Source organism: Salvelinus alpinus, chromosome 6 (genome assembly GCF_045679555.1).
Source record: "Salvelinus alpinus chromosome 6, SLU_Salpinus.1, whole genome shotgun sequence".
Taxonomy (NCBI): Eukaryota; Metazoa; Chordata; class Actinopteri; order Salmoniformes; family Salmonidae; genus Salvelinus; species Salvelinus alpinus.
Window position 1 is genome coordinate 69,030,862 of NC_092091.1, and position 12,910 is coordinate 69,043,771.

At 47.5% G+C, this 12,910-nt stretch overlaps 1 protein-coding gene across 3 annotated transcripts in view; it reads right to left on the reverse strand.

The window, feature by feature from the left end:
* cntln (centlein, centrosomal protein) overlaps positions 1-12,910 on the reverse strand; it is a 148,044-nt gene that overhangs the window by 15,006 nt on the left and 120,128 nt on the right. For 2 of the 3 annotated variants that reach the window (XM_071407646.1, XM_071407648.1), the window contains one exon: positions 3,287-3,367. The exons of the other annotated variant lie outside the window; for it this stretch is intronic. In XM_071407646.1, the coding sequence (XP_071263747.1) occupies positions 3,287-3,367 (81 nt within the window). The remainder of the gene's footprint in view (positions 1-3,286; positions 3,368-12,910) is intronic. 3 annotated transcript variants of the gene reach the window in all.

A 12,910-nucleotide genomic window follows, 5' to 3' on the forward strand; every position in this document is an offset into this window, starting at 1 on the left:
TGACATAGTTGGTGTAACTGAGTCCTGTAGTGTCCTGTGCCTCCTTGCTCGCACACGCTTTTTCAGTTCTGCCCACACATTTTCTATAGGATGAGGTCAGGGCTTTGTGATGGCCTTGACTGTTGTCCTTAAGCCATTTCTCACAACTTTGGAAGTATGCTTGGGGTCATTGTCCATTTTGAAGACCCATTTGTGACCAAGCTTTAACTTCCTGACATGTTGCTACAATATAGCCACATCATTTTCTTTCCTCATGAAGCCATCTATTTTGTGAAGTGCACCAGTCCCTCCTGCAGCAAAGCACCCCCACAACATGATGCTGCCACCACCGTGCTTCACGGTTGGGATGGTGTTCTTCGGCTTACAAGCCTCCCCCATTTCCTCCAAACATAACAATGGTTATTAAGGCCAAACAGTTCTATTTTTGTTTTATCAGACCAGAGAACATTTCTCCAAAAAGTACGATCTTTGTCCCCATGTGCAGTTGCAAACCGTAGTCTGGCATTTTTATGGCGGTTTTGGAGCAGTGGCTTCTTCCTGGCTGAGCGGCCTTTCAGGTTATGTCGATATAGGACTGGTTTTACTGTGGATATAGATACTTTTGTACCTGTTTCCTCCAGCATCTTCACAAGGTCCTTTATTGTTGTTCTGGGATTGATTTGCACTTCTCGCACCAAAGTACGTTCCTCTCTAGGAGACAGAACGCGTCTCCTTCCTGAGCGGTATGATGGCTGCGTGGTCCCATTGTTTGTACAGATGAACGTGGTACCTTCAGGCGTTTGGAAATTGCTCCCAAGGATGAACCAGACTTGTGGAGGTCTACAATTTTTTTCTGAGGTCTTGGCTGATTTCTTTTGATTTTCACATAATGTCAAGCAAAGAGGCACTGAGTTTGAAGGTAGGCCTTGAAATACATCCACAGGTACACCTCTAATTGACTCAAATTATGTCAATTAGCCTATGAGAAGCTTCTAAAGCCATGACATCATTTTCTGGAATTTTCCAAGCTGTTTAAAGGCACAGTCAACTTAGTGTATGTAAACTTCTGACCCACTGGAATTGTGATACAGTGAATTATAAGTGAAATCATCTGTCTGTAAACAATTGTTGGAAAAATGACTTGTGTCATGCACAAAGTATATGTCCTAACCGACTTGCCAAAACGATATATAGTTTGTTAACAAGAAATGTGTGGAGTGGTTGAAAAACGAGTTTTAATGACTCCAACCTAAGTGTATGTAAACTTCCCACTTCTACTGTATCTATTATGTCTTCTTAGTTCTCTAAAGACAACGTGTCAGTGTGTGAAGATAGGATGCACACTGACAAGGAACAACTGCCTGTGGTCTCCACTGTCTGTCTCCACCTGCACCTGCAGTCACACAGAGAGACAGAGACACAGAAACAAAGACACAGGCACAGACACAGATACATATATTAAGACAAAGAGACATATACACAGAAACAGAGACACAAAGACAGAAACACAGACACATAGATAGAGATAGAGACAAAGAGACAGACACAAAGAGACAGACACAGAGACACAGAAACAGAGGCACAGAGACAAAGAGCCACAGCCACAGAGACACCGCCACAGAGACAGACACACAGAGACAGAAACACAGAGACAGACACACAGAAACAGAGAGACAGAGACACAGGCAAACAGAGACACAGAGACAGACACACAGAAACAGAGAGACAGAGACACAGGCAAACAGAGACACAGAGACAGAGACACAGAAACAGAGACACAGACACAGCCACAGAGACACAGAAACAGAGACACAGAAACAGAGATAGAGAGACAGCCACAGAGACACAGAAACAGACAGAGACACAGAAACAGAGAGACAGAGACACAGCCACAGAGACAGCCACAGAGACACAGAAACAGACAGAGACACAGAAACAGGGACACAGAAACAGACAGAGAGACAGGGACACAGAAACAGAGATAGAGAGACAGACACACAGAGATAGAGAAACCGAGATAGAGACACAGAGACAAAGACACAGAAACAGAGACATATGCTGTAGAGTACAGTACACACCACTAGCACAACTAAGCACAGTCACAGTCGGCTTCCTTTTTCTACTACTGGTGTAAAATCTCACCTGCCAACAAACTCCCCTTGATGTGTGTGTGTGTGTTTGTGAGAGAGAGAGCCTTGTCCCTCTAGAGTTACTGTGAGTTTATTAAGCCAGAGAGAGAGAGAGAGAGAGAGAGAGAGAGAGAGAGAGAGAGAGAGAGAGAGAGAGAGAGAGAGAGAGAGAGAGAGAGAGAGAGAGAGAGATAGCACAAAAAAAAGACTTGAAAGCGGATGGATATAGAAAGTCTGGCGTGAGAGAGCGAGGGATAGAAAAAAAAGTGATAGAGAGAGAGAGGGAGGGGGGTCATCACGGCAGTGTCTGTGGCCCCCTCCGGGACCCGGGGGCTAGTCTCAGCTTTGTCATCCCCCTCTCCTCCCTCTCTCTCTCTCCTCTGCCCGCGGAAAACGTCGATAGCAGCCTGCCGGTGGACCGTCTCTGGTGGACGCTCGCTCATTCTCCCGGCATCGACAGCAACGCCAAATCAATATTTAGTTCCCCACTAACAAGCTGCCTTGGGGTCTGAGCCAGAGAGAGCGAGAGTGAGAAAAAGACGGGGGGGATAAAGAGATGGGGGAGAGAGAGAGTGCGAAAGAAAGAGAGAGTGCGAGAGAGACAATGAGAGAGTGAGAGAGAAAGGAAGGGGAGGAATGCAGGAGGACAGTGGTAGAGTGGGGGGCTGAGAGCTGTCCGGCTGGAGGGGAAAACATGGATTGAGTGGAGCCAGTGTGTGTCTGTGAGGGGAGGTGAAAAGGTCAGAGGAAGAGCCGGTGTGTGTCGTGGTGAGGACGCGACGCATGAGTGCCTGCAGCGAGAATTGACATGACACGTACACACACACACACACACTCAATCTGAACCGGATCACACAGAGCTGACAGCACATACACACAGACCAGTGTTCGTACACAACTCACACTCTGCTATCCTCAGTGTTTTCTTCTCTCTATTGTAACTAGTTCATTCGTGATTTAGACAAACATTTGTTGGTTCATCTCTACGTGCGACCACAATGGCTGAACTATATTTACCAGTGATGCGGTGGTTAATCAAATTGGTGGGTGAACTCTGATTGTCGTTCGGGGTGAGTAAAGTAACACTCTTCATACCCTAAAAAGGTGCGTTTACCCTCCACTACTGATCCTAACTAGTGTAGATAATACTAAAAACACTAGCAGACTTGAAAGCAGACCTCTTGTTGGAGCACCTTCATGACCTGGTCCAGCCACTCCTGGTCTCTCCTGCTGTCTGCTGCCATATCATCCTCCTCCTCCTGCAGAGACACACAACAACCACCAAAGATGAACAAATAATAATAATATATGCCATTTAGTAGAAGCTTTTATCCAAAGCAACTTACAGTCATGCGTGCATACAGGTTAAGTATGGGTGGGCCCAGCGGGAATCAACCCACAACCAGTTGGCCATTCTCTACCAACTGAGCCTCACAGGACGACTCTTCTCTGTACAACCAGGAAATCACTAAATGAAGGCAATTCCACTTCAACGCAGATACAAAAATAAAGGCTGAGATGAGGTCAGAAAATGAAGCTTTCATGAAAAATAAGAGAAAAGAAGGAGTCACTAGAGCGTGATGAGCCAAGAAAAGCCCCCTGCCAAACCCGAACGGCCCTGGGACAATTGTGCACCGCCTTATGGGTGAACCCCAGGCTGTAGTGGCACCTCAGCACTGCGATGCCTTAGACCGCTGCGCCACTCAGGATCAGTCTTTATTAAAGAGACACCATCAGCAGCGTGCAGATAGTGCAACCTTGTTACTGCTAATGAACCCTCTAGTATGCATACATACACCAGTGCCAGTTCCCTATGTATATACACCTTGTCCCAGTTAACAGAACCCTGCAAGGCTTTTAACCTCAGGTGCTGTCTCTCAAAGAGGTAGAGGGGGGAGGGGTCGGTGAATGGAGGATAAGGTGTGGCTTATAAGGTGGGGCTGAGGCACCAATTGCACTCGTCTCCCCCCCAAAGGTCCTCCCTGGCTCTCCTATCCTCTAGATGGATGGGGATGGTGGGCCTCCCTGGCTCTCCTATCCTCTAGATGGATGGGGATGGTGGGCCTCCCTGGCTCTCCTATCCCCTAGATGGATGGGGATGGTGGGCCTCCCTGGCTCTCCTATCCTCTAGATGGATGGGGATGGTGGGCCTCCCTGGCTCTCCTATCCTCTAGATGGATGGGGATGGTGGGCCTCCCTGGCTCTCCTATCCTCTAGATGGATGGGGATGGTGGGCCTCCCTGGCTCTCCTATCCTCTAGATGGATGGGGATGGTGGGCCTCCCTGGCTCTCCTATCCTCTAGATGGATGGGGATGGTGGGCCTCCCAGGCTCTCCTATCCTCTAGATGGATGGGGATGGTGGGCCTCCCTGGCTCTCCTATCCTCTAGATGGATGGGGATGGTGGGCCTCCCAGGCTCTCCTATCCTCTAGATGGATGGGGATTGTGGGCCAGGGAAGACTTTCGGGGGTGACGAGCAATTGTATGTTGTAAAACTGCTTGCACGCGTGTTACCACTCCACTATGTCTCCCTGTCATGGCTTTTGCGTCATCAGTACAGATACCAACACATTTTGACCACCAAAGTCCATTTGATGTCACAAAGCTGTCCGGCCAGTACTTTAAAAATATCCTCTCATGTTGTTCTGGTTTCCAGAAGAGGATGTCTTCCTTAATTGACTCCCCATAAATGTAACGGACATATACCAGGAGCTGTGCCATGCCCACCACGTCTGTTGACTCATCCAGCTGTAACGTATAGAATTCACTGGCTTGTATGCCAAGCAGTAATTGTTTCAACACATCTCCTGCCATGTCACTGATGCATCGTGAAACAGTGTAGTTTGATGAAGGCATTGTCTGTATAGTTTTTTGACCTTTTTCCCCAGCCATATCCGCAGCAGCAGGAAGAATTAAGTCCGCCACAATAGTATGGGGCTTGCCTGTTCCAGCCACTCGGTAGCTCACCATATAAGACGCTTCTAGCCCCTTCTTATTAATGGTATTTGCTGCTTTTATACACGTCTTACTACTCGAAAGTCGTCTTTATTCTCGCTCAAAAAAGTCCCGTGGCTTATTTTTCAAATTGTCATGTTTTGTTTCTAAATGTCTGCGCAAGAGTGAAGGTTTCCCGCGAGAGAGTAACGGTTAATGTGATTGGATGTTAATTATTTGACTAGGCTACTTGTATTTGACATTGTGTTGTTATTTCGCTGAACACTAGATGGTTTAATTTTATTTTTGGCAGTGAAACGAGGCTACTCAGTCGAGAAAGAAACCTCACACAAATGTATAGCCCTGTTGGAAAATATAAATCTACTGTTTGAAAATGTGAAGAATATATATTTTTTTAAATGATCACATTTTTATTTGGCGTACCCCCGAAGGCATTGCGTGTACCCTAGTTTGGGAATACCTGCCCTAGACGGATCCCTGGCTCCCCTGGATGGATGGGGATGGTGGGCCTCCCTGGCTCCCCTAGATGGATGGGGATGGTGGGCCTCCCTGGCTCCCCTAGATGGATGGGGATGGTGGGCCTCTCTGGCTCCCCTAGATGGATGGGGATGGTATGCCTCCCTGGCTCCCCTAGATGGATGGGGATGGTGTGCCTCCCTGGCTCCCCTAGATGGATGGGGATGGTGGGCCTCCCTGGCTCCCCTAGATGGATGGGGATGGTGGGCCTCCCTGGCTCCCCTAGACGGATGGGGATGGTGGGCCTCTCTGGCTCCCCTAGATGGATGGGGATGGTGTGCCTCCCTGGCTCCCCTAGATGGATGGGGATGGTGGGGCCTGGTGGTAGCGTTAGCGCACAGCTAATTTCCATGTCTTCAGAGACCCTCATTAGTGTGACTGGAGAGGGAGGGAGGGAGGGAAAGGGGACTAGGTAGAGGCAGAGATAGGTAGTGAGACAGGCAGAGAGAAAGAGAGCGATAGAATGAGAGAGAGAGCGATAGAATGAGAGCGAGGTGAGGTGTGGGCTTGCTTGATGGTGGGCTCCTCATCACCCCTGCCTCCTGTGCCTCCCACGGAGGTGAGAAGGGTGTTTGTGTCTGTGTGTGTGTGGCCCCTCAGAGGATGCATAACAATACACTGACCCTGCGTCTCTCATTAGGGGCCCTGTTGGAAAACAAACTGGCCTGGCAATTATGTCCTTATTACAGACGCATCATTAAGTCCACAACAAGCTGCTGCTGCCAAAGGAGAAGGAGCTGACCGCTACTGCCACTCTCTTACTGCCTGTCTACCGCTGGATGGAGTGGCAGGGAAGAGTATGCTGAGGCTGAGAGTGTGCTAGTGTGTGTATTACTTTTATTTCTAATTCCATTTTTTAAAATTTAGGTATATTATTTCTATAGTAATTTGTATATATTTTCTTCTTCATTTTTTATGTTATTTGTCCATTTTATTTATTATTTGTTTATAGTTCAAAAAAAAAAAAAAGATGTTTTCGTATTTTTTAATAGTCTAAAAATGTTTTAACTGCATTGTTGGTTAGTAAGCATTTTACTGTAAAGTCTACACCTGTTGTATTCGGAGCATGTAACAAATAACATTTTATTTGATTTGTGTGTGTTAGAGTGTGTAGGGCCGTGGCAACACAAAGGGCTTTTCCCACAACCACCCTCAGTAACAGTGGAAGAGAAATAAAAGGTACAGTATAGCAGAACAACTCCTCCTCTCAAACTGAGAGAACCACACTGCTGCCCCTATTCAACTCTGTCTGAATCTTTCAGTCGCAGAAACAAACATCTCAACATCAACGTTTGACGCGGTGAAATACCTGGTGGAAAACTCTCTGTTACTAAGTAAGCAGTAGGTGAATTCCAACCTGGACAGAATAAAACACGTGTGGTTTCCTGGTAACTTCCAGTTGCATAAAGATCTACACAGACACACAATTACTGTTCCCCCCTTGTCCTTCCATGGTTCCTGGGGGATTTTCAATTAGCAACACACCGTGACTGGCTCCTCTCCGCTCCCAACACCCACACACACATAACCGCACACACACACCCTTCCTGTGACAGACCACTTACCCGTTCTCCAGTGGGTCCCTGAGCACCCGACAGCGCCGTGATCCACGGACGAGCAATTAACACCAACAGACACACACACTCCGTTGACCGGGCGGAATGCCATTAGCCGCCATTAACACACACCCGGAGCAACGCTCACCTCACACACACTTCACGGTCATTAAGCTCTGATAAGTTGGAACATTTCTTCAAACGTATCTAGGCCCTGTCATTCCAGGGTAGGTGGTGCCTGATTCCTGGCTGGCATACACTCTCACATCCTGTGATGAAGACAGGAAGTTGATTGTAACGCTGTGTCGGTTAATTGACGACAAGGGAGAAGAGCGAGAGAAGGAGTGATCTATGGGGAGGAAGTGGGGACGTACTGTAGTTAGAGCTTGTTGTCATGAAAGAAAGGGTGTGAGATTTTCAATGTTGTGGCGTTTTCTTCTTCTCTTGAAAAAGAGATAGTTGTATCCTAGCCTGGTTCCATTCTGTAATGTACGTAGCCATGTTTTCTATAATCGTCTTCCTATACATAAAGCTAGTGTTTCCCCTATATGCATTTAGGGGATCGTGGACGCCACTGCAAAACAATTTGAATATACTGTATATATAATGTAGATGTATATCAGATGTATGCTCCAGGAAGACCCCAGAAAGAACAAGCCCCCCATACCCTAACTCTGCCACCGCTGCTACAAAAAAATCCTAGGGGAAACACTGATAAATCCCAAACACACTAGACCACCACGTTATGTTACAGCCTTATTCTAAAATGTATTAAATCGTTTTTTTTCTCCCCCTCATCAATCTACACACAATACCCCACAAAGCAAAAACAGATTTTTAGAAATGTTTGCAAATGTATTAAATATAAGAATTATCACATTTACATAAGTAAACAGACCCTTTGCTCAGTACCTGGTTGAAGCACCTTTGCAGGCGAATACAGCATTGAGTCTTCTTGGGTATGACGCTACAAGGTTGGCAGACCTGTATTTGACAAGTTTCACCCACTCTTCTCTGCAGATCCTCTCCAGCTCTGTCAGATTGAACGGGGAGCGTTGCTGGACAGCTAGTTTCAGGTCTCTACAGAGATGTTCCATCGGGTTCAATCACTCTGGCTGAACAGCTAGTTTCAGGTCTCTACAGAGATGTTCCATCGGGTTCAATCACTCTGGCTGAACAGCTAGTTTCAGGTCTCTACAGAGATGTTCCATCGGGTTCAATCACTCTGGCTGAACAGCTAGTTTCAGGTCTCTACAGAGATGTTCCATCGGGTTCAATCACTCTGGCTGGACAGCTAGTTTCAGGTCTCTACAGAGATGTTCCATCGGGTTCAATCACTCTGGCTGGACAGCTAGTTTCAGGTCTCTACAGAGATGTTCCATCGGGTTCAATCACTCTGGCTGGACAGCTAGTTTCAGGTCTCTACAGAGATGTTCCATCGGGTTCAATCACTCTGGCTGGACAGCTAGTTTCAGGTCTCTACAGAGATGTTCCATCGGGTTCAATCACTCTGGCTGGACAGCTAGTTTCAGGTCTCTACAGAGATGTTCCATCGGGTTCAATCACTCTGGCTGGACAGCTAGTTTCAGGTCTCTACAGAGATGTTCCATCGGGTTCAATCACTCTGGCTGGACAGCTAGTTTCAGGTCTCTACAGAGATGTTCCATCGGGTTCAATCACTCTGGCTGGACAGCTAGTTTCAGGTCTCTACAGAGATGTTCCATCGGGTTCAATCACTCTGGCTGGACAGCTAGTTTCAGGTCTCTACAGAGATGTTCCATCGGGTTCAATCACTCTGGCTGGACAGCTAGTTTCAGGTCTCTACAGAGATGTTCCATCGGGTTCAATCACTCTGGCTGGACAGCTAGTTTCAGGTCTCTACAGAGATGTTCCATCGGGTTCAATCACTCTGGCTGGACAGCTAGTTTCAGGTCTCTACAGAGATGTTCCATCGGGTTCAATCACTCTGGCTGGACAGCTAGTTTCAGGTCTCTACAGAGATGTTCCATCGGGTTCAATCACTCTGGCTGGACAGCTAGTTTCAGGTCTCTACAGAGATGTTCCATCGGGTTCAATCACTCTGGCTGGACAGCTAGTTTCAGGTCTCTACAGAGATGTTCCATCGGGTTCAATCACTCTGGCTGAACAGCTAGTTTCAGGTCTCTACAGAGATGTTCCATCCGGTTCAATCACTCTGGCTGAACAGCTAGTTTCAGGTCTCTACAGAGATGTTCCATCCGGTTCAATCACTCTGGCTGAACAGCTAGTTTCAGGTCTCTACAGAGATGTTCCATCGGGTTCAATCATTCTGGCTGGACAGCTAGTTTCAGGTCTCTACAGAGATGTTCCATCGGGTTCAATCACTCTGGCTGGACAGCTAGTTTCAGGTCTCTACAGAGATGTTCCATCGGGTTCAATCACTCTGGCTGGACAGCTAGTTTCAGGTCTCTACAGAGATGTTCCATCGGGTTCAATCACTCTGGCTGGACAGCTAGTTTCAGGTCTCTACAGAGATGTTCCATCGGGTTCAATCACTCTGGCTGGACAGCTAGTTTCAGGTCTCTACAGAGATGTTCCATCGGGTTCAATCACTCTGGCTGGACAGCTAGTTTCAGGTCTCTACAGAGATGTTCCATCGGGTTCAATCACTCTGGCTGAACAGCTAGTTTCAGGTCTCTACAGAGATGTTCCATCCGGTTCAATCACTCTGGCTGAACAGCTAGTTTCAGGTCTCTACAGAGATGTTCCATCCGGTTCAATCACTCTGGCTGAACAGCTAGTTTCAGGTCTCTACAGAGATGTTCCATCCGGTTCAATCACTCTGGCTGAACAGCTAGTTTCAGGTCTCTACAGAGATGTTCCATCGGGTTCAATCACTCTGGCTGAACAGCTAGTTTCAGGTCTCTACAGAGATGTTCCATCGGGTTCAATCACTCTGGCTGAACAGCTAGTTTCAGGTCTCTACAGAGATGTTCCATCGGGTTCAATCACTCTGGCTGGACAGCTAGTTTCAGGTCTCTACAGAGATGTTCCATCGGGTTCAATCACTCTGGCTGAACAGCTAGTTTCAGGTCTCTACAGAGATGTTCCATCGGGTTCAATCACTCTGGCTGAACAGCTAGTTTCAGGTCTCTACAGAGATGTTCCATCGGGTTCAATCACTCTGGCTGGACAGCTAGTTTCAGGTCTCTACAGAGATGTTCCATCCGGTTCAATCACTCTGGCTGGACAGCTAGTTTCAGGTCTCTACAGAGATGTTCCATCGGGTTCAATCACTCTGGCTGGACAGCTAGTTTCAGGTCTCTACAGAGATGTTCCATCGGGTTCAATCACTCTGGCTGGACAGCTAGTTTCAGGTCTCTACAGAGATGTTCCATCGGGTTCAATCACTCTGGCTGGACAGCTAGTTTCAGGTCTCTACAGAGATGTTCCATCGGGTTCAATCACTCTGGCTGGACAGCTAGTTTCAGGTCTCTACAGAGATGTTCCATCGGGTTCAATCACTCTGGCTGGACAGCTAGTTTCAGGTCTCTACAGAGATGTTCCATCGGGTTCAATCACTCTGGCTGAACAGCTAGTTTCAGGTCTCTACAGAGATGTTCCATCCGGTTCAATCACTCTGGCTGAACAGCTAGTTTCAGGTCTCTACAGAGATGTTTCATCGGGTTCAATCACTCTGGCTGGACAGCTAGTTTCAGGTCTCTACAGAGATGTTCCATCGGGTTCAATCACTCTGGCTGGACAGCTAGTTTCAGGTCTCTACAGAGATGTTCCACCGGGTTCAATCACTCTGGCTGAACAGCTAGTTTCAGGTCTTTACAGAGATGTTCCATCCGGTTCAATCACTCTGGCTGAACAGCTAGTTTCAGGTCTCTACAGAGATGTTCCATCCGGTTCAATCACTCTGGCTGAACAGCTAGTTTCAGGTCTCTACAGAGATGTTCCATCCGGTTCAATCACTCTGGCTGAACAGCTAGTTTCAGGTCTCTACAGAGATGTTCCATCGGGTTCAATCACTCTGGCTGAACAGCTAGTTTCAGGTCTCTACAGAGATGTTCCATCGGGTTCAATCACTCTGGCTGAACAGCTAGTTTCAGGTCTCTACAGAGATGTTCCATCGGGTTCAATCACTCTGGCTGGACAGCTAGTTTCAGGTCTCTACAGAGATGTTCCATCGGGTTCAATCACTCTGGCTGAACAGCTAGTTTCAGGTCTCTACAGAGATGTTCCATCGGGTTCAATCACTCTGGCTGGACAGCTAGTTTCAGGTCTCTACAGAGATGTTCCATCCGGTTCAATCACTCTGGCTGGACAGCTAGTTTCAGGTCTCTACAGAGATGTTCCATCGGGTTCAATCACTCTGGCTGGACAGCTAGTTTCAGGTCTCTACAGAGATGTTCCATCGGGTTCAATCACTCTGGCTGGACAGCTAGTTTCAGGTCTCTACAGAGATGTTCCATCGGGTTCAATCACTCTGGCTGGACAGCTAGTTTCAGGTCTCTACAGAGATGTTCCATCGGGTTCAATCACTCTGGCTGGACAGCTAGTTTCAGGTCTCTACAGAGATGTTCCATCGGGTTCAATCACTCTGGCTGGACAGCTAGTTTCAGGTCTCTACAGAGATGTTCCATCGGGTTCAATCACTCTGGCTGGACAGCTAGTTTCAGGTCTCTACAGAGATGTTCCATCGGGTTCAATCACTCTGGCTGGACAGCTAGTTTCAGGTCTCTACAGAGATGTTCCATCCGGTTCAATCACTCTGGCTGGACAGCTAGTTTCAGGTCTCTACAGAGATGTTCCATCGGGTTCAATCACTCTGGCTGGACAGCTAGTTTCAGGTCTCTACAGAGATGTTCCATCGGGTTCAATCACTCTGGCTGGACAGCTAGTTTCAGGTCTCTACAGAGATGTTCCATCGGGTTCAATCACTCTGGCTGGACAGCTAGTTTCAGGTCTCTACAGAGATGTTCCATCGGGTTCAATCACTCTGGCTGGACAGCTAGTTTCAGGTCTCTACAGAGATGTTCCATCGGGTTCAATCACTCTGGCTGGACAGCTAGTTTCAGGTCTCTACAGAGATGTTCCACCGGGTTCAATCACTCTGGCTGAACAGCTAGTTTCAGGTCTTTACAGAGATGTTCCATCCGGTTCAATCACTCTGGCTGAACAGCTAGTTTCAGGTCTCTACAGAGATGTTCCATCCGGTTCAATCACTCTGGCTGAACAGCTAGTTTCAGGTCTCTACAGAGATGTTCCATCCGGTTCAATCACTCTGGCTGAACAGCTAGTTTCAGGTCTCTACAGAGATGTTCCATCGGGTTCAATCACTCTGGCTGAACAGCTAGTTTCAGGTCTCTACAGAGATGTTCCATCGGGTTCAATCACTCTGGCTGAACAGCTAGTTTCAGGTCTCTACAGAGATGTTCCATCGGGTTCAATCACTCTGGCTGGACAGCTAGTTTCAGGTCTCTACAGAGATGTTCCATCGGGTTCAATCACTCTGGCTGAACAGCTAGTTTCAGGTCTCTACAGAGATGTTCCATCGGGTTCAATCACTCTGGCTGAACAGCTAGTTTCAGGTCTCTACAGAGATGTTCCATCGGGTTCAATCACTCTGGCTGGACAGCTAGTTTCAGGTCTCTACAGAGATGTTCCATCCGGTTCAATCACTCTGGCTGGACAGCTAGTTTCAGGTCTCTACAGAGATGTTCCATCGGGTTCAATCACTCTGGCTGGACAGCTAGTTTCAGGTCTCTACAGAGATGTTCCATCGGG